Source organism: Cheilinus undulatus, linkage group 2, assembly GCF_018320785.1.
Source record: "Cheilinus undulatus linkage group 2, ASM1832078v1, whole genome shotgun sequence".
Classification (NCBI taxonomy): domain Eukaryota; kingdom Metazoa; phylum Chordata; class Actinopteri; order Labriformes; family Labridae; genus Cheilinus; species Cheilinus undulatus.
This window is the reverse complement of record NC_054866.1, coordinates 8,860,003-8,882,903: the sequence shown is the minus strand read 5'-3', so window position 1 is coordinate 8,882,903 and position 22,901 is coordinate 8,860,003. Positions and strand designations below refer to the sequence as shown.

General features: G+C 37.8%; 1 protein-coding gene across 7 annotated transcripts in view; it reads left to right on the top strand.

Moving 5' to 3' along the window:
- The window catches only part of LOC121520744 (von Willebrand factor A domain-containing protein 5A-like), a 38,536-nt gene that overhangs the window by 6,000 nt on the left and 9,635 nt on the right, over positions 1-22,901 (top strand). For 5 of the 7 annotated variants that reach the window (XM_041804367.1, XM_041804359.1, XM_041804384.1 and 2 more), the window contains 9 exons: positions 56-231; positions 1,348-1,436; positions 1,548-1,692; positions 13,237-13,316; positions 13,408-13,522; positions 13,614-13,772; positions 13,849-13,952; positions 19,200-19,420; positions 21,477-21,533. In XM_041804367.1, the coding sequence (XP_041660301.1) occupies positions 56-231; positions 1,348-1,436; positions 1,548-1,692; positions 13,237-13,316; positions 13,408-13,522; positions 13,614-13,772; positions 13,849-13,952; positions 19,200-19,420; positions 21,477-21,533 (1,146 nt within the window). The remainder of the gene's footprint in view (positions 1-55; positions 232-1,347; positions 1,437-1,547; positions 1,693-13,236; positions 13,317-13,407; positions 13,523-13,613; positions 13,773-13,848; positions 13,953-19,199; positions 19,421-21,476; positions 21,534-22,901) is intronic. The other 2 variants (XM_041804400.1, XM_041804392.1) reach the window with 1 other exon arrangement.

The following is a 22,901-nucleotide window of genomic DNA, read 5'->3' as shown; positions in this document are numbered from 1 at the left end:
GAGTTATAGATGCTGGAATAATCAGTAAAAGTCAAATTTGTTTGTTGTGTCTCAGGCACTCTGATGGGTGATCCAGCTGTGATGCTGAGTCTGTATCCTGAGTTTCCCCAGTCTGTGATGTCTTCAGTCGCTTCATGTGGAGAGTTTGTGTGCCTGCTGGATCGATCTGGGAGTATGGGTGTGCAACTGAACAACAGCGAGAATCATCAGAGTCGCATTGGCAGTGCCAGGGTATTACTGTGCATTCATTCTTGAGATCATTTAAAGTGTTTCTCTCACTAAGTCACTACATTTACATGCACAGTTAATTCGGGCCCGAGCACCAAACTAGGGTCGTTGGAGAGAGCCCTATTTTGTCTGCTAATTTCGGCCACTCATGGCCTGTTTTGGGGGCCTATCATGCCCCTAAACTCACCAAACTTTCCCCAAAATTGTCCTCCTGCGGAAATAGCCATCTGTTGGTGGAACACTGTAAATGTATCATACAGCCACCTCTGGGGGACGCCAAATGTGAGTTAGGGCCCTGGGTAAGACCTGCATGCATGAAAATTGGTACACCTATGTATCATGATTGGATGAAAATAAAAATTTACATTATGACCATCCTCTAAAACGTACAGGAGCTGAACTGCAAACAGCAAAAGGTCAAAATTTGTTGTTTTTAGGCTTTTTCCACTGCCGAACACTTTGAACATTTTATAAAACTTGACTGAGGGATTTCATCTGATTGACTCCAGATATTTTTTACTCAAACTAGACAACCTTGAGACCCAAAGTTGTGCAAACTGTGAGTTTTCACCATAGGGCAGGGCCGTTAGAGTAGGCCAAAGTTAAATTTAGTTTTGGTCTATTTTTTGCTGTGAAATTGCACCAATATTACCTTCTAACTTTTTAGTGATTATTTCAATCATCACCAAGCTTCACAAGGATAATCAAAGATTGCTTCTGAATACATCCATGCATCAATATCATTACTTTATCACAGCACTCCCTTCTGCCAGTCAAATATTTGCACTACTGATTTTTGATGTGTTTTTATGTGTTGCCACAAAAAAATCAGCCCCAACACACCGTCCAACTCAGGCTTCTGAATTTTGGTGTGCATATAGGTCATCATCAGACCTACAAAAAAGCCTCTTGGTCCCATGCCCAAATCCCAACAGGAAGTCCAAGTTTATTATTATAATTGACCACTTGTTGTCCACCAGGGTCAGTGGCCTACACTTTGGGAACTACTGACTTATCCTGTAGATGTAGAGACTCATACCTACAGCTAAATAATCTTGAATGCTGGCAGAAAACTTGACTGGCACCTTTGATACAAAACCTTTTCCTCTCTCCCTGTAGGATACTCTCCTCCTCCTGTTGAAGAGCTTACCGTTGGGCTGCTATTTCAACATTTATAGTTTTGGGTCTAGCTATGAACACATCTTCCCGTAAGTCACTACCTCAAATTCAGTCAACCAGATTTGTTCCTGTCATTGTTGTAAATCCATCTACATGATTGTGTGCTCTGATTATTTGTGAATTTACTGATGTGGTGGTAGGAAGAGTGTGGAGTACAGCCAAAAGACCATGGAGGAAGCTCTGAAGAAAGTTGGAGAGATGGAGGCTAATCTGGCAGGAACGGAGATCCTTCGGCCACTTCAACATATTTACAGCCAGCCCTGCATTCAGAATCAACCAAGACAAGTAAAACACACACCCACACCATTAAAAACATGTTAAACAAGTCTTACATTACATGCCTCTAGCATTAACAAACTTTTCATTTACACAGAGAATCCTTTTCACTTCTGCTGGTAACTCTGAATGTGCTGGTTTGTTCATAGTTCATTCTGACCACGCCTTCAGTTTTGTACTTAAACTATAAAACCATTTCAAAGAATCTAACATTAACAACTTTGTCAGCCAGTGATAACAACGTGAAACATTTCTTACCAGTTTCGTGATTTGTGAATCAAATTAATGCAAAGAAATGTACGTTATGATGTTGACTTTTAGATTTAATATTTAAATGAGTGCTGCACTGCTGCACCAGTGTGGTCTGAAAGCATGACGAAGAGGTGAAAAAATGCTCTACAAGGCCACCCATCAGAAGGGATAAATGGGAGCTCTTTCTGGGGCTCAGCTGAACAGGGGGACCATGGAGGTTAACAATATCATAGTTCATTGCAAAGTTAAGTTGTGGTGATCATATTCTATTTTAACCTGAATCATGGCCACTCAAAGCAACAAAACATAGATTTAAATTATGAATGCTGTAAGACATTTTTTAAAAAAATGTAAACCCCCTTGTATTAAAACAAATTACCTTTTTATTTGTAATGATAACAATGTGGATGGATGCTTGGAACTATAAGGAAAGTAAGACATTATATCAAGGCCATTATGTGCGCAAATGTCTGGATGCCAGAAAATAAAATGGGAGAAACTGTGGCAACTCTAGTGAATAATTGAGTTATTGTGAAAAACAATGCAAAATGGGTGAAAAGTGGTAATATGGGTTGAAAGATGCAAAAATCGTAAAAAAAAAAAAAAAAAAAAAAAAAAAAAAAAAAAAAGTGGCATAGATGGGTTAAAATGGGTGAAAACAGCAACAAATTGACAAATAGTTTCAAGAAATGGGATGAAAGTAATGGGCATGGGCAAAGGTAACACAATGGGTTAAATGCAGCAAAAACTGGCAGAAAAGAAGAAAAAGTGGCAGAACGATGGTCCGGAAATGCCAAAAAAATGGCAGAAGTGGTTTTAAAAAAAATTACAGATAGGGTTGAAAAATGGCAAAAACGAGATGAAAGTGGCAAAAATTGCAATAAAGGTGGCAAAAATGTTTAAATGTGGCAAACCCTTCCAAAAAGATGTTGCAGAAAAAAGCAAAAAGTGGCAAAAAAGACTTTGTCTCAGAATGATTATTTTTTAACTCTTCAGTCCCAAACAGACGGGAGCAGCATACTTGTTTAATACATAAAAATCTTTGAGTTTTAATGTCTAATCAGTTTTTTCTTTTGTCTTTATAGTCCCACAACTTTTTAAAAATTTTATGGACATTGACTTGAATACATATCCTTAAAGCCAAGGTAAAAGGGATGTTTAAGGCTTGACTGTGCACCACAGCGTTGATGCTTTACAAGCTCGATAAGGGTCACAACACATGCAAACTCCACAACACTTGCATATTCAGAAAACATCTGCATAAATTTAACAACACGTGCACTGCAAACTCATTAAACAGCCGCAAACTCAGAAAACTCATGAAAACTCAGAAAACACTCACAAAGTCAGAAAACACATAAAATTTCTGAAAACAACCACAAACTCAGAAAACACATGCAAACTCAGAAAACACATGAAAACCCAGAAAACTCATGAAAACTCAGAAAACTCAGAAAACATGTGCAAATTCAGAAAACACATGAAAACTCAGAAAACACATGCAAACTCATTAAACACCCGCAAACTCAGAAAACATGTGCAAATTCAGAAAACACATGAAAACTCAGAAAACACATGCAAACTCATTAAACACCCGCAAACTCAGAAAACACATGCAAGCTCAGAAAACACATGCAAACTGAGAAAACACATATAAACTCAGAAAACACATGCAAACTCAGAAAACACCTGTAAACTCGGAAAACTCATGGAAACTCAGAAAACACATGCAAACTGAGAAAACACATGCAAACTCAGAGAACACCCGCAAACTCAGAAAATTCATGAAAACTCGGAAAACTCATGGAAACTCAGAAAACACATGCAAACTGAGAAAACACATGCAAACTCAGAAAACACATGCAACCTGAGAAAACACATGAAAACCCAGAAAACTCATGAAAACTGAGAAAACACCTGCAAACTCAGAAAACACATGAAAGCTCAAAAACATGTGCAACGCAGTAAACAAATGCAAACTCATTAAACACCCCAAACTCAGAGAACACCACAAACTCAGAAAACACATATAAACTCAAAACCACATGGAAACTCAGAAAACACATCCAAACTCATAAAACACATGCTAACTCAGAAAACACATGCAACCTGAGAAAACACATGAAAACCCAGAAAACTCATGAAAACTGAGAAAACACCTGCAAACTCAGAAAACACATGAAAACTCAAAAAACATGTGCAACTCAGTAAACAAATGCAAACTCATTAAACACCCCCAAACTCAGAGAACACCCACAAACTCAGAAAACACATGCAAACTGAGAAAACACATATAAACTCAGAAAACACATGCACATGTGTAATCTCTGAAAACACCTGTAAACTCAATAAACACCCACAAACTTAGAAAACACATGCAATCTCAGAAAACACCTGTAAACTCAGAAAACTCATGAAAACTGAAAAAACATGTGCAAACTCAGAAAACACATGAAAACTCAAAAACACATGTGCAACTCAGTAAACAAATGCAAACTCATTAAACACCTGTAAACTCAGAGAACACTCACAAAACTCAGAAAACATGATCAAATTCAGAAAACACATGAGACTTCAGAAAACGTGCATATTCAGAAAACACATGAAAACTCAGAAAACATGTGTAATCTCTGAAAACACCTGTAAACTCAATAAACACCCACAAACTTAGAAAACACATGCAATCTCAGAAAACACCTGTAAACTCAGAAAACTCATGAAAACTAAGAAAACATGTGCAAATTCAGAAAACACATGAAAACTCAGTGAACACATGCAAACTCAGAAAACACATGCAAACTCTGAAAACACATGCAACCTGAGAAAACACATGCAAACTGAGAAAACACATGCAACCTGAGAAAACACATGCAATCTCAGAAAACACCTGTAAACTCAGAAAACTCATGAAAACTCAGAAAACATGATCAAATTCAGAAAACACATGAGACTTCAGAAAACGTGCATATTCAGAAAACACATGAAAACTCAGAAAACATGTGCAAACTCAGAAAACACATGAACACTCAAAAAACACATGCAAACTCATTAAACACCCACAAACTCAGAGAACACCCGCAAACTCAGAAAATTAATGAAATCTCGGAAAACTCAGGGAAACTCAGAAAACACATGCAAACTGAGAAAACACATGCAAACTCAGAAAACACATACAAACTCAGAAAACACCTGCAAACTCAGAAAACACATGCAAATTCAGAAACCACATGCGAACTCAGAAAACACATGCAACCTGAGAAAACACATAAAAACTCTGAAAACATGTGTAATCTCTGAAAACACATGCAAACTCTTTAAACACCCACAAACTCAGAAAACACATGCAATCTCAGAAAACACCTGTTAACTCAGAAAACTCATGAAAACTCATGAAAACTCAGAAAACGTGCAAATTCAGAAAACACATGAAAACTCAGTGAACACATGCAAACTCAGAAAACACATGCAAACTCTGAAAACACATGCAACCTGAGAAAACACATGCAAACTGAGAAACCACATGCGAACTCAGAAAACACATACAAACTCAGAAACCACATGCAAACTCAGAAAACACATGCAACCTGAGAAAACACATGAAAACCCATAAAACTCATGAAAACTCAAAAAACACAAGCAAACTCAGAAAACACATGAAAATTCAAAAAACATGTGCAACTCAGTAAACACATGCAAACTCATTAAACACCCGCAAACTCAGAGAACACCCACAAACTCAGAAAATTCATGAAAACTTGGAAAACTCATGCAAACTCAGAAAACACATGCAAACTAAGAAAACACATGCAAACTCAGAAACCACATGCGAACTCAGAAAACACATGCAAACTCAGAAACCACATGCGAACTCAGAAAAGACATGCAACCTGAGAAAACACATCAAAACCCAGAAAACTCATGAAAACTGAGAAAACACAAGCAAACTCAGAAAACACATGAAAACTCAAAAACATGTGCAACTCAGTAAACAAATGCAAACTCATTAAACACCCGCAAACTGAGAAAACACATGCAAACTCAGACACCACATGCGAACTCGGAAAACACCTGTAAACTCAGAAACCACATGCGAACTCAGAAAACACATGCAACCTGAGAAAACACATGAAAACCCAGAAAACTCATGAAAACTCAGATAACACAAGCAAACTCAGAAAACACATGAAAACTCAGAAAACATGTGCTACTCAGTAAACAAATGCAAACTCATTAAACACCCGCAAACTCAGAAAACACCTGCAAACTCAGAAAGTTCATGAAAACTCGGAAAACTCATGGACTCAGAAAACACATGCAAACTGAGAAAACACATGCAAACTCAGAAAACTCATGAAAACTGAGAAAACACCTGCAAACTCAGAAAACTCAGAAAACACATGCAAACTCAGAAAACACCTGTAAACTCGGAAAACTCATGGAAACTCAGAAAACACATGCAAACTGAGAAAACACATGCAAACTCAGAAACCACATGCGAACTCAGAAAATACATACAAACTCAGAAACCACATGCGAACTCAGAAAACACATGCAACCTGAGAAAACACATGAAAACCCAGAAAACTCATGAAAACTGAGAAAACACCTGCAAACTCAGAAAACACATGAAAACTCAAAAAACATGTGCAACTCAGTAAACAAATGCAAACTCATTAAACACCCGCAAACTCAGAGAACACCCGCAAACTCAGAAAATTCATGAAAACTCGGAAAACTCATGGAAACTCAGAAAACACATGCAAACTGAGAAAACACATGCAAACTCAGAAAACACATGCAACCTGAGAAAACACATGAAAACCCAGAAAACTCATGAAAACTGAGAAAACACCTGCAAACTCAGAAAACACATGAAAGCTCAAAAACATGTGCAACGCAGTAAACAAATGCAAACTCATTAAACACCCCCAAACTCAGAGAACACCCACAAACTCAGAAAACACATGCAAACTGAGAAAACACATATAAACTCAGAAAACACATGCAATCTCAGAAAACACATGAAAACTCAGAAAACATGTGTAATCTCTGAAAACACCTGTAAACTCAATAAACACCCACAAACTTAGAAAACACATGCAATCTCAGAAAACACCTGTAAACTCAGAAAACTCATGAAAACTAAGAAAACATGTGCAAATTCAGAAAACACATGAAAACTCAGTGAACACATGCAAACTCAGAAAACACATGCAAACTCTGAAAACACATGCAACCTGAGAAAACACATGCAAACTGAGAAAACACATGCAACCTGAGAAAACACATGCAATCTCAGAAAACACCTGTAAACTCAGAAAACTCATGAAAACTCAGAAAACATGATCAAATTCAGAAAACACATGAGACTTCAGAAAACGTGCATATTCAGAAAACACATGAAAACTCAGAAAACATGTGCAAACTCAGAAAACACATGAACACTCAAAAAACACATGCAAACTCATTAAACACCCACAAACTCAGAGAACACCCGCAAACTCAGAAAATTAATGAAATCTCGGAAAACTCATGGAAACTCAGAAAACACATGCAAACTGAGAAAACACATGCAAACTCAGAAAACACATACAAACTCAGAAAACACCTGCAAACTCAGAAAACACATACAAATTCAGAAACCACATGCGAACTCAGAAAACACATGCAACCTGAGAAAACACATAAAAACTCTGAAAACATGTGTAATCTCTGAAAACACATGCAAACTCTTTAAACACCCACAAACTCAGAAAACACATGCAATCTCAGAAAACACCTGTTAACTCAGAAAACTCATGAAAACTCAGAAAACGTGCAAATTCAGAAAACACATGAAAACTCAGAAAACATGTGCAAATTCAGAAAACACATGAAAACTCAGTGAACACATACAAACTCAGAAAACACATGCAAACTCTGAAAACACATGCAACCTGAGAAAACACATGCAAACTGAGAAACCACATGCGAACTCAGAAAACACATACAAACTCAGAAACCACATGCAAACTCAGAAAACACATGCAACCTGAGAAAACACATGAAAACCCATAAAACTCATGAAAACTCAAAAAACACAAGCAAACTCAGAAAACACATGAAAATTCAAAAAACATGTGCAACTCAGTAAACACATGCAAACTCATTAAACACCCGCAAACTCAGAGAACACCCACAAACTCAGAAAATTCATGAAAACTTGGAAAACTCATGCAAACTCAGAAAACACATGCAAACTAAGAAAACACATGCAAACTCAGAAACCACATGCGAACTCAGAAAACACATGCAAACTCAGAAACCACATGCGAACTCAGAAAAGACATGCAACCTGAGAAAACACATCAAAACCCAGAAAACTCATGAAAACTGAGAAAACACAAGCAAACTCAGAAAACACATGAAAACTCAAAAACATGTGCAACTCAGTAAACAAATGCAAACTCATTAAACACCCGCAAACTGAGAAAACACATGCAAACTCAGACACCACATGCGAACTCAGAAAACACCTGTAAACTCAGAAACCACATGCGAACTCAGAAAACACATGCAACCTGAGAAAACACATGAAAACCCAGAAAACTCATGAAAACTCAGATAACACAAGCAAACTCAGAAAACACATGAAAACTCAGAAAACATGTGCTACTCAGTAAACAAATGCAAACTCATTAAACACCCGCAAACTCAGAAAACACCTGCAAACTCAGAAAGTTCATGAAAACTCGGAAAACTCATGGACTCAGAAAACACATGCAAACTGAGAAAACACATGCAAACTCAGAAAACTCATGAAAACTGAGAAAACACCTGCAAACTCAGAAAACTCAGAAAAACACATGCAAACTCAGAAAACTCATGAAAACTCAGAAAACTCATGAAAACTCAGAAAACGTGCAAATTCAGAAAACACATGAGAACTCAGAAAACGTGCAAATTCAGAAAACACATGAAAACTCAGAAAACATGTGCAAACTCAGAAAAACGCATGCAAACTCATTAAACAACCGCAAACTCAGAAAACACATGCAAACCCAGAAACCACATGCGAACTCAGAAAACGTGTAATCTCTGAAAACACATGCAAACTCAGAAAACACATGCAAACTCAGAAACCACATGCAAACTCAGAAACCACATGCAAACTCTGAAAACACATACAAACTCAGAAAACACATGCAAACTCAGAAAACACATACAAACTCAGAAACCACATGCGAACTCAGAAAACGCATACATACTCAGAAACCACATGCAAACTCAGAAAACACATGCAACCTGAGAAAACACATGAAAACTCAGAAAACATGTGCAAACTCAGAAAAACGCATGCAAACTCATTAAACAACCGCAAACTCAGAAAACACATGCAAACCCAGAAACCACATGCGAACTCAAAAAACACAAGCAAACTCTGAAAACACATGCAAACTCAGAAAACACATACAAACTCAGAAACCACATGCAAACTCAGAAAACACATACAAACTCAGAAACCACATGCGAACTCAGAAAACACATACATACTCAGAAACCACATGCAAACTCAGAAAACACATGCAACCTGAGAAAACACATGAAAACTCAGAAAACATGTGTAATCTCTGAAAACACATGCAAAATTTAGAAAACACATGAAAACTCAGAAAACATGTGTAATCTCTGAAAACACATGCAAACTCATTAAACACCCACAAACTCAGTAAACACATATAAACTCAGAAAACACATGCAAACTCAGAAAACACCTGTAAACTCAGAAAACTCATGAAAACTCAGAAAACATGTGCAAATTCAGAAAACACATGAGAACTCAGAAAACATGTGCAAACTCAGAAAAACACATGCAAACTCATTAAACACCCGCAAACTCAGAAAACACATGCAAACTCTGAAAACACATGCAACCTGAGAAAACACATGCACACTGAGAAAACACATATAAACTCAGAAAACACATGCAAACTCAGAAAACACCTGTAAACTCAGAAAACTCATGAAAACTCAGAAAACATGTGCAAATTCAGAAAACACATGAGAACTCAGAAAACATGTGCAAATTCAGAAAACACATGAAAACTCAGAAAACATGTGCAAACTCAGAAAAACGCATGCAAACTCATTAAACAACCGCAAACTCACACATGCAGACTCAGAAACCACATGCGAACTCATAAAACGTGTAATCTCTGAAAACACATGCAAACTCAGAAAACACATGCAAACTGAGAAAACACATGCAAACTCAGAAAACACATAGAAACTCAGAAACCACATGCAAACTCAGAAACCACATGCAACCTGAGAAAACACATGAAATCTCAGAAAACATGTGTAATCTCTGAAAACACATGCAAACTCGTTTAACACCCACAAACTCAGTAAACACATGCAAACTCAGAAAACACATGAAAACTCAGAAAACATGTGCAAATTCAGAAAACACATGAAAACTCAGTAAACACATGCAAACTCAGAAAACACATGCAAACTCATTAAACACCCGCAAACTCAGAAAACACATGCAAACTCTGAAAACACATGCAACCTGAGAAAACACATGAAAACCCAGAAAACTCATGAAAACTCAGATAACACAAGCAAACTCAGAAAACACATGAAAATTCAAAAAACATGTGCTACTCAGTAAACAAATGCAAACTCATTAAACACCCGCAAACTCAGAAAACACCTGCAAACTCAGAAAGTTCATGAAAACTCGGAAAACTCATGGACTCAGAAAACACATGCAAACTGAGAAAACACATGCAAACTCAGAAAACTCATGAAAACTGAGAAAACACCTGCAAACTCAGAAAACTCAGAAAAACACATGCAAACTCAGAAAACTCATGAAAACTCAGAAAACTCATGAAAACTCAGAAAACGTGCAAATTCAGAAAACACATGAGAACTCAGAAAACGTGCAAATTCAGAAAACACATGAAAACTCAGAAAACATGTGCAAACTCAGAAAAACGCATGCAAACTCATTAAACAACCGCAAACTCAGAAAACACATGCAAACCCAGAGACCACATGCGAACTCAGAAAACGTGTAATCTCTGAAAACACATGCAAACTCTGAAAACACATACAAACTCAGAAAACACATGCAAACTCAGAAAACACATACAAACTCAGAAACCACATGCGAACTCAGAAAACGCATACATACTCAGAAACCACATGCAAACTCAGAAAACACATGCAACCTGAGAAAACACATGAAAACTCAGAAAACATGTGCAAACTCTGAAAATGCATGCAAACTCATTAAACAACCGCAAACTCAGAAAACACATGCAAACCCAGAAACCACATGCGAACTCAAAAAACACAAGCAAACTCTGAAAACACATGCAAACTCAGAAAACACATACAAACTCAGAAACCACATGCAAACTCAGAAAACACATACAAACTCAGAAACCACATGCGAACTCAGAAAACACATACATACTCAGAAACCACATGCAAACTCAGAAAACACATGCAACCTGAGAAAACACATGAAAACTCAGAAAACATGTGTAATCTCTGAAAACACATGCAAAATTTAGAAAACACATGAAAACTCAGAAAACATGTGTAATCTCTGAAAACACATGCAAACTCATTAAACACCCACAAACTCAGTAAACACATATAAACTCAGAAAACACATGCAAACTCAGAAAACACCTGTAAACTCAGAAAACTCATGAAAACTCAGAAAACATGTGCAAATTCAGAAAACACATGAGAACTCAGAAAACATGTGCAAATTCAGAAAACACATGAAAACTCAGAAAACATGTGCAAACTCAGAAAAACGCATGCAAACTCATTAAACAACCGCAAACTCACACATGCAGACTCAGAAACCACATGCGAACTCATAAAACGTGTAATCTCTGAAAACACATGCAAACTCAGAAAACACATGCAAACTGAGAAAACACATGCAAACTCAGAAAACACATAGAAACTCAGAAACCACATGCAAACTCAGAAACCACATGCAACCTGAGAAAACACATGAAATCTCAGAAAACATGTGTAATCTCTGAAAACACATGCAAACTCGTTTAACACCCACAAACTCAGTAAACACATGCAAACTCAGAAAACACATGAAAACTCAGAAAACATGTGCAAATTCAGAAAACACATGAAAACTCAGTAAACACATGCAAACTCAGAAAACACATGCAAACTCATTAAACACCCGCAAACTCAGAAAACACATGCAAACTCTGAAAACACATGCAACCTGAGAAAACACATGAAAACCCAGAAAACTCATGAAAACTCAGATAACACAAGCAAACTCAGAAAACACATGAAAATTCAAAAAACATGTGCAACTCAGTAAAAACATGCAAACTCAGAAAACACCCGCAAACTCAGAAAATTCATGAAAACTCGGAAAACTCATGGAAGCTCAGAAAACACATGCAAACTGAGAAAACACATGCAAGCTCAGAAAACTCAGAAAAACACATGCAAACTCAGAAAACACCTGTAAACTCAGAAAACACATAAAATCTCTGAAAACACCCGCAAACTCAGAAAACACATGCAAACTGAGAAAACACATATAAACTCAGAAAACACATGCAATCTCAGAAAACACATGAAAACTCAGAAAACATGTGTAATCTCTGAAAACACATGCAAACTCAGAAAACACATGAAAACTCAGAAAACATGTGTAATCTCTGAAAACACATGCAAACTCATTAAACACCCACAAACTCAGTAAACACATGCAAACTCAGAAAACTCAGAAAACTCATGAAAACTCAAGAAAACACATGCAACCTCAGAATACACCTGTAAACTCAGAAAACACATAAAAACTGTGAAAACACCCACAAACTAAGAAAACACCCACAAACTCATTAAACACATGAAAACTCAGAAAACCCCTGCAAACTCAGAAAATGGAAATGTTTCCAGGGGACCATAATCAGTGACAGAACCACATCCTGTTTACGTCGGCCAAAACAGAGTTGTTTCCAAAGAGGTAAGTATTCTTTTAACAGACTCGATGTCTGACACTGATGGTTTTGTATGGTGGCCGGGAGCGAGCTAGCTTCAAGCTAACAACGTTTGAAGACGTTTAACAATTATCTGCGTGGACTAATACGTTATGGGGACAATGACTTAATCTGTTTGAATTGGTAATACACAAATCAGCAACAAATCAGCAGAAACAAATCAGCAGAACCCAAAACAAAGGAAAAGAAAAGAAAAGAAATCAAAACAAAACAAAGAAACATTCAGTGACATGTGCTTTCTCTTGACTAGCTCTTTGTCTTCACCGATGGAGAAGTGGGAAACACCAAAGAAGTCATCGATCTGGTGAAGAAAAATTCACATCTGCACAGGTGAAACCACAGACACTTTACAATCACAGTTTTCGAATATTTACCTTCATCTCCTGATATCTGTTCTAAAAACTAAACTACTGCATTGTAGATGTTTCTCTTTTGGGATTGGGGAAGGAGCCAGCTCTGCTCTCATCAATGGGCTGGCCAAGGAAGGAGGAGGTCATGCTCAGTTCATCACAGGCACCGACAGGATGCAACCCAAAGTAAGATAAACATTAAAGAATGAAGCTGTCAAGGGAAACAATACAACAGAAGATATATCTGAACCAAAGTTTTCTTTTTTTTCATAACCAGGTGATGCAGTCACTGCGATATGCTCTGCAGCCGGCCGTGATCGACGTCTCAGTCTCCTGGGATCTGCCGAAGGACATGTCTGTCTCTGTCCTCTCTCCACCAATCACAGCACTTTTTCAGGGTCAGAGGTCGCTGGTTTACGCCCAGCTCAGTGGACAGGTAGGAGCCCATCTTGTGATTGTGAAATGACTTATGTCTTTGTCTAATGAGGTTTATAAAAGTGTGATCTGTTCAGATTCCAGAGGCAGCAGAGGGCTCTGTGACAGTGAAGTACACGCTGGCTGGTCAGCCCTCACAGAACCAGTTTAACTTCAGCCTGAGACCTGCAGAGGATTCTGGGTAAAATAGATTATTTTGTTTAATATTATGCTAATTTGCAAGTCAAATCCCACTGTAACCACAATTTAACAATGCAGTTTATCTGTAACCTGAGTCCAAGTTAGTCTTAGATGTTTCCCTGAGAGTTTAAGTCTCAGCCACGTCTCTTTCTGCTTTTCTCTGACTCTGCTGCCAATGAAGTGACTTCACCAAAGGTTTTGTATAAATGTTCAGTGACAGAAGTCTGTGCTCTAAATATAACTTGACTAGTTCATCTGGTTAGTAGAAATCTGAATAATAACATAATTAAAAGCTGTCTGAATTCATATTTAGACTAGAAAAGCACTTGGAGAGCGCAGACCTCCGCCATTAGAACTATCTTCCAGTAGTGAAGAATCCTTAAAAAAATTCTTGGATCCAGATGGTGATCCGGATCATTCCCAAAATCCCTAAAAAGGATTTGATAAATCTGCAGACTCTGAGTTTACAGAAGAAATGCCAGGCTGCAGTTTGGTTTTCACTGACTAATATCCCATCATTTCACAACCTCTAACATAAAATTAGCCTCAATCTTTACATCAGACCCTTTATTTAGTGTTTTGCCTACGTCAAAGACAGCAGACAATAAAGAATCATCTTTGAGGCACAGCTTCTTTGCCACCTTGAAAACTGCATCCTTCACAAAACCTGCTGCAATCGTTCATTAGCACTAATATCTAATCAGCCAATCACATGGCAGCAACCAATGCATTTAGGCATGCAGACATGGTCAGTGATCTGCAGAAGTTCAAACTAGCAAGAGTGGGTAGAGGTATTCCTGTAGAAGCCCGCAGACCCACACAGCTGATCAGAGGATATCGGTGCGCAGAGGCAGAAGGAGACAAAATGTTGAAAGCTGTATTGTAAACTAGTGTTTGACACAGAGGGGTTTTTCTGGGAGAAATGAAGTGCATTGTACATTTTCGACACAGCGTCCAGGTGAGCCAACATATTTTCTCGACCCATTTCTATGTAAAAAGCTGTGTTTCCATCAGGGGGTCTGGTTTGATTCAGTTCGGTTTGGTATGGTTTGGTATGCTAAACCCCAAAATAATTTGCGTTTCCACAGACACCCGTGCTCTCACTTGGGTGGGCGGGGCTCCCACCGAGCATTTTTTGGTCTAAAAGATGTCTAATAGACGTCTAATGGTCCTTAGACGTCTGGTCTAAAATCGGTCTACCACTGGTCTAAAAATGAAAGTTTTTTAGCCGTCTAAGTTTAAACTAGCCGTCTAATAGACGTCTAAAAGAGGACTACTTCTATGCGCCTCGTCTAATCCTAGACGTTGAAATAACCGCTAATATACGTCTATTTATAGACGTCTAAAGTTAGACGTTTGCCAGACGTTTATTTTTATACCAAATGTATACACCTCGTCTAATCTTAGATGTTTAAATAACTGCTAATGAACGTCTATTTATACATGTCTAAATTTAGACGTTTGCCAGACTTTTACTTTTATACCAAATTTAAACCCCATTACAGAATCTAGACATCTTAAAGACGTCTATTAAACGTATTATAAGGATATTCTAATAAATCCAGCCATTAGAATCAAATTTAACCTGTGATCTCATTTTACCACTGGGTATGATATATCTCTTGATGTTAACATTAACCAAACTATCCTACTGTTATCTAAATCAATGCATTTTTCAAACATTATTCAACCATCACAAACATATGAATGTGCAAACAATATACATATTTTTAATTTCTTAACACATTTATAAACATACATTGCAATGAAATAAAAGCACAAACTCAAATATACAATATTACCAAAATAAAATAAACTTTTGGTTATTCTTTTAACATTGTGGTAAACAAAAAAAAAAAAAAAAAAACTAACAGAAAGTCTAAGACACAAAATTTCAAAAATAAAATAAAAACCTAGTTTTTTGTATGTAAAACATTACAATTTAAAAAAGAAAAATCCAGAAACTCTTCCTTCCTGGGATGCATCAACCTAAACCAAAACGCAAAAAAAAAAAAAAAAAAAAAAAAAAAAATATTACACCAATGGTGTCCTGGGCCTCATATAGCCCCCTCCACCACATCGAGCTGGGTCCTGTTTAAAATGAACGGCCATTGCTGAGCTGATCATGTCATCCGTAGCCTCTTTGAATGTTTTCCGAACAGCTTCTGCAAACAGAGCAATAGAATAAATGAAGAAAAATTGCAAGTGTGGTTGCCTATTGTTATTTGTGATGTCACAGAGATATTATCCAATAAGAAAAGGTACATGGTTTCAAAGGACTTGACTCAGTGGACATTGGGCACCACACATTTGAGACTTTAAGGTTATGTTATAGAGTTATGTTATGTTATGTTATGTTATAATGTTATAGAGTTGGGACAGGTGAAAATTGCAGTTTTTCAGTGTTCAGGGTCATTTTTACTAATCCTTCCCATCATATATGTTAAATTTGCAATTAGATTATTGTGCAGGACACTGTATAAGAAAATGTATTTTACAATTAATTTTCATGCATTTTTATACATATAATTTCCTGGGGACGGAAAAGGCACCCATTCGGTGGAATGGCCCTTAAGTAATTGGCCACCACTAAACAAAGAATGTTATTTCGGCGTTGAAAATGACCGTTCATGTAGCCTAGGTACACCATGCATCGACATTAAACTTAAACTTTATTCATTTGTACAGCACCTTTCATACATTTCACGTAACACTAAGTGCTTTACATTAAAAAGAAAGATAAAAGAAATGAAAAGAAGCTAACCCCCACTCTCCCCGCACCCACATTCATGCAACACATATAACCTTAATGTTTGTGTCAGATGCACTTTTCTTCGAGCTATAGCTTGCCTGCTAGCTTGCAATCGGTTTGCTGCAAACAGATTGATAATTAAATGAACAGACATTGCAGGACAAAATAACATTTCAACAACGTATCCTTGAGCGCTCACCTATAAGCAGCCCTTCTCGATGTCTTTGTCGAGTTCTAGTCGACGCTTTGAAAATAGAAACAATTTCTCAGAGAGCTCCGAACAACTCTGCTCGCCTTTGACAACCCGAGCTTTCAGCGTGTTGCTGCCTCCTAGTGGGGAGGGATCATAGAGTTATAAAGGGAGGGATCCGCTGACAGTACATATCTCGTCCATGTTTATTTAGATTTAGGCTACTGTCCCCAATCACCATCAGTGCCAACTGCCATTTTATTTCACTCTTTACAAATATATATTTTTTTTATTTCAAAGGAATTATTTGCATTACTGCCCAATAAACTTTATTGCCAACTGCCTTTATTTAGCTATAGGTTAATAGTGATATCTAATTATTTCTAAACATCGTTGGCATAATCTTATGCCTAAAAATAAAAATAACTTAAAAATTTAAACCTGGTCTAAATCTAGACGTTGATTAAACGTCTAAATCAAGGCTAAATCTAAACTTTACTGTATATTGATCAGTGGAAATTCAAATTATTTAAGCACAATATTTGGACATCAGTTGTGTAACTTACAGTTATTTTTTTGGTCAATATTCATTATTTAATGTATTTAATTCAATCGTCTAGATTTGGTTTAAAAAGAGACGTTGATATGAGGTCTTGATTTAGACGTCTAAATCGAGTCTAAATCTAAACTATGCTGTACATTGATCAATGACTGTTAAAAATGTTTTAATCCAACATTTGGCCATCATTTATACAACTTAGAGTTGTTTTTTGATTTAATATTTAATAATTAATGGATTAAATTTTATCGTGTAGATTTAGGCTAAAATATAGACCGATTATAGACGGGCGAATTTCGGTCTAAACTCAGACGAGACGTCTAATAGACATTTTTGGCTCAGTGGGCTGTAAAAGCATGTATGTGAAGTCACAAACAGCGCGAGTCAGCTGCTCAGCTGCAGAGTTATAGAAAGGATGAGTGACAGAAATCAGTTGGGAATAAGCAGTAAACAGCTTTATTTCAGCTGAAAGTGCTTTTTAAAAAAATAACTACATCTTAATGATGTTAACCGCTGTCAGTAAAGATCCTCAGCTGATGGAATACGTGTACAGAGACGGTTTGAGTCGTAACGCTATATTAATATGTGGATATATCTAGTCTAGAACAGTTTATACGACAAAATATGAAAGTTTAGAGCTGTACTGTGAGAATTCGCCGCATTAAAAATAAAGTAAAAGTCCAGCTGGTGTTAAAATCAAGCTAGGTTAAGTCAGGAATCTGGGGTGCGCTGATCTCGTTTTAAATAGTCTGCAGCCTGAAGTTTTACGAGCCCGTTCAACAACCACACAGCGATGTTTTCACAGGTTACCCAACATAAGAAGTAGTTTAATAACTAGTTACAGATGAGAATGAACTGTTCAAAGATTTTGTATTCACAAAACTTCTGCATTAATTTAGTTTCTCATCCATCCCGGATGGATCAGGTAGATCAGATCAGGTAGATCAGGTGGATCATCTGCTTTGTGTACTTAAAATCATCCAGATAAACGTCAGGAAACTTGATTTGTGGCCAGATACCAATATCCACAGACTAGGAAACAGTTTAGATCTCCGTCGAGTCCAAATATTTCCCATTTAGCCAGATATTGGTCCATTTTTCTCCCGTTTTCGCCCACTCCTCAGCACAGACTTCCGTGTTTGAAGCCCGGAGGCGAGCAGCTGGGTCGCGTGCTGACGTGACGTCAGTACAGCCCCTATTGTTGTGTGTGTAGCTCCACCTTTTTGGTACGATTGGGTAAGACTGGCACCCCTACGGAAGGGTGCCGAAAAGTGGGATGGTATGGGTCGTTTTTTTGGGACCCTTTCTCTACGAAAACGCCAAACAAAAGCGTGCCGTACTGAACTAAACTGAGCCGGACCGCTCGGTGGAAACGACCTAAAACTGGTTAAACTACGCAGATAAAACGTTCCCATCTATAGCCATTATTCCGTTGATCTCTCAGAGCTCGTAATAACCACACAATTGACTTTCACAGAAATCACTGGAGGCAAATGCCACTAAAGCCAAGCACCTCATATGACCTAACTTCAAAAATCCCAAAATATCCCTTCAAAGTGGTAAAATGTAAAACCTTTAAACAACTTGCCATTCAGAATTTTCTAAAACAATAAACCCTGGGTAAAATGGCCCAGCTCTGAGAAGTTTGTAAAAGAGGAAATGTGAATAGAAATAGAATAATGTGTATTTAATGTGCAATATTTCAAATGTGTATACAAATGTAATGTTATCTCTCTCTTGCCTTCAGACTAACAGTCCACAGACTGGCTGCTCGGGCTCTGATTCGCTCCCTGGAGATGGAAAACCGAGAGTCCAAAGACCAGCAGGATGAAAGTGTGAAGAAGAAGGTGGTGGAGCTGAGCGTACAGTCAGGAGTGAGCAGTGCCTTCACTGCCTTTGTCGCTGTCAACAAAGGTGACGGTGAGGCAATACAAGGACCTCTGGTTCAGAGAAATGTGCCAACAGCCAGTGAGTATTTCAAGTGCCCTCAAAATCTTCTAACTAAGTTGCGCCCCATGTATAGAAGCTGGTCCTCCAAGCCCCCCCCCCAACTCTATCTATCTGTCTGAACAAACCACTTTTTAATATCTCACGAAGACAGCCCAAGTAAATACAAAATGCAGTTTCTAAATGATGATTTTATTTATTGAGGGGAAAAGATCCAAACCTACCTGGCCCTGTGTGAAAAATTAATTTCCCCATGAACCTAATAACTGGTTGTGCCACCTTTGGCGGCAATAACTGAAATCAAGTGTTTGTGTTAACTAGTGATGAGTCTTTTGCATCACTGTGGAGGAATTTTGGTCCCCTCTTCTTCTCAGAATTGTTTTAACTCAGCCATATTGGAGGGTTTTCCAGCATGAACTGCCTGTTTAAGGTCACACCACAGCATCTCAATTGGATTGAAGATGAAGATGGACTTTGACTTGGCTACTCCCTCCAAAACCTTAATTTTTTTTTTGGTGGACTCACTGGTATATTTTGGGTTGTTCTGCTGCATAGCCCAAGAGCGCTTGAGCTTGAGGTCATGAACTGATGGCTGGACGTTGGCCTTCAGGATTTTCTGGTAGACAGCAGAATTCATTGTTCCATCAATCACAGCAAGTGGTCCAGGTCCTGATGCAGCAGAGCAGCCCGAGACCATCACACTGCCACCACCATGTTTAGCTGTTGGCATGATGTTCTTTTTATCAAATGCTGTTATTTTTACTCCAGATGTAACAGGCCGCACACCTTCCAAAAACTTCAACTTTTGTCTCGTCAGTCCACAGAATATTTCTCCAAAAGTCTTGGGGATCATCAAGATGTTTCTTGGTAAATGTGAGACGAGCCTTTGTGTTCTTTTTTGTCAGCAGTGGTTTTGTTCTCGGAACTCTCCCATGATGCCATTTTTGGCCAGTGTCTTTCTTATGGTTGAGTCATGAACTCTGACCCTCACTGAAGCCAGTGAGGCCTGCAGGTCTTTGGATATGGTTCTGGTTTCTTTTGGGGCCTCCTGGATAAATTGTAGTTGCACTCTTGGAGTCATTTTGGTTGCCAACCACTCCTGGGAAGGTTCAGCACTGCTCCTAGTTTTCTCCATTTGTGAATAATGACTCGACCGTGGTTCACTGGAGTCCAAAGCCTTGGAAAATGGCTTTGTAACCTTTTCCAGACTGATAGATTTCAATCACTTTGTTTCTCATTTGTTTTTGAATTTCTTTGGATCGTGGCATGATGCGTTTTTTTTTTTAGATCTTTTAGCCTACTTCACTTTGTCTGACAGCTTCTATTTAAGTGATTTCTTGATTCGACAAATCTGGCAGTAATCAGGCCTGGGTGTGGACAGTGAAATTCAGCTCAGCTTTCCAAGAACTGTGGTTAATCACAGTTAACTCATGATTTAACAAGAGGGGGCAATTACTTTTTCACATAGGGCCAGTTAGGTTTGGATTTTTTCCCTTAGTAAATAAAATTGTTGTTCAGGAACTGCTGTTGTATTTTCTTGGGTTGTCTTTGTGAGATACAAAAATAGGTTTGATCATCCGAAACATTTAAGTGTGATAAATATGCAACAAAATCATGAGTCAGACAGGGGGCAAATACTTTTTCACGGCACTGTATATGTGTGTGTCTGATTTAAATAACCTTCATTCTTCCTGATAACACCATTTTATATGTAGATAATACTAGAATGAAATATTTCATGATTCTAGGTAATTTTGAACATGTCCTTTTTATTCATTTCACAGTATACATGGCCTGTTCTGGGCTAGCACGTTGCCGTAGCACTGGTTTTCCAAGTATGAAAAAATCTGGGGAAAAAAAGTATTATATGATTTTAGAACCACTTGAAACATGCCTCTATCTTTTTTTAATCACACAGGGCCTAGACTGAAATGTGGTATGCCAGGACTAGGTTTAAGGGCTGGTAGTTCTCCTCATAAGTACAACCTGAAATGCTAAGAGTGTAGTTCTGTCAAATTTCTTCTTTGACAGTATGCCTGTTTTATCTTGTTCTCATGTGTTTCTTTTTTTAAAACAGAGATGCTCTTTGCAGTAACTCAGTCTCTCCAAATAGCATATAATTCTTTCAGTGCAGGTGAGTATTAAGAACAACACAACAGGACAAAGTGTGACTCTGTTGTTATAAATGAAAGAAGGGCTGTAAAATAATTGCATTTTTAATTAGAATTTATCAATGAATTTTAATGATTAGTTGTGATTAATCAGATATTTTATTATATGTTTAAAGTTGCATTACTCTGCATTTCAAAACAATCTATACTGACAGTATCAAACAGTTCTTTAATTATCTTGACTGAGAGAGGTTAAAGAGATGTATATTATGACATGATTTTTAGATGTTTTGTTTCTAATCACCCTGACATCTGTGCTTGGTGTGGTGCGTTCGCACATGATGAGCAACGTCTGTAATCCACTCAAATTTACAGAAATTTCTGAGGGAAAGCATAAGAGTGCTGCATGGCTGCAGCAATAAAAATGCACTGCAAATTTTTATTTCAAGAATTCGTAGAAAAATAGCAAGGTTTTGCACATTTTGCTCTGCAGGTGACATTTCCTGAATGTATACAGGCTGTGAACCAGAGTTTCCATGGGACAACATGCGCATAATGGTTTCCCCACCCCTCTATATGTATAAACACATTTTAACATGTTTTAGATCTGTAGCAGCTGTCCATGACTGATAAACTAGAGAAATATGTCCTCTAACTCTCCCATTAAACACGGATGTCGTGTAAGTCTCCTGTGTGTATCTGCAGCTGATCAAACAGAGGAAGATAGAAAAAGTCGAGCATTCCTCCCACTGGTGTGAGAAAGGGAGATGTCTTATGTTAAATATGAACCTCTCCTGTTTCTTGAACAGTTTTTATGCAGTTGATGCTTTCCCACACTTCAGTATGCTGCCGCCCAGTTTGAAACCTGGAAATCCTCTGGAGCCCAACACAATCCTCATACAACTATAATATGAGTCTCAAAGTATTAACCAGTATGACACATGGTTTGTATTAGCATAAACACGTGAAGGCAGGGTTTGCTGAGTCATAAAGTAAATTAATATGCCTCCACTTTTTATTTTCTTTTGATCAGGCATCAGCAAAGACACCTATATTGCTTTATGGCTGACTACTAAGGTCAGCCCTGCAGATGGCTCTGTCTGTGTCTAAGTAACTGAGTGAGTGATGCTTCCTACAGAGCCCTGCCATACAGAGTTGGGTTTGGTTGTACCGAATGCCATTGGTAATGGCTGTCTTGTGGTAACTAGAGCCATGCATACAGAGTTGTGCTATGGGCGGGGTTTAGTTGTACTGACAGCCTTCTAATGGCTGCCTCCACTGCTCTAAATACTCAGATATAGCTTTAGTATTGTGTCATTTTTCCTAGAACTGGACCACATTTCTGTAGGACATAAAGAATAAATACAACCCTAAAAGCTTTTCATGTTGGG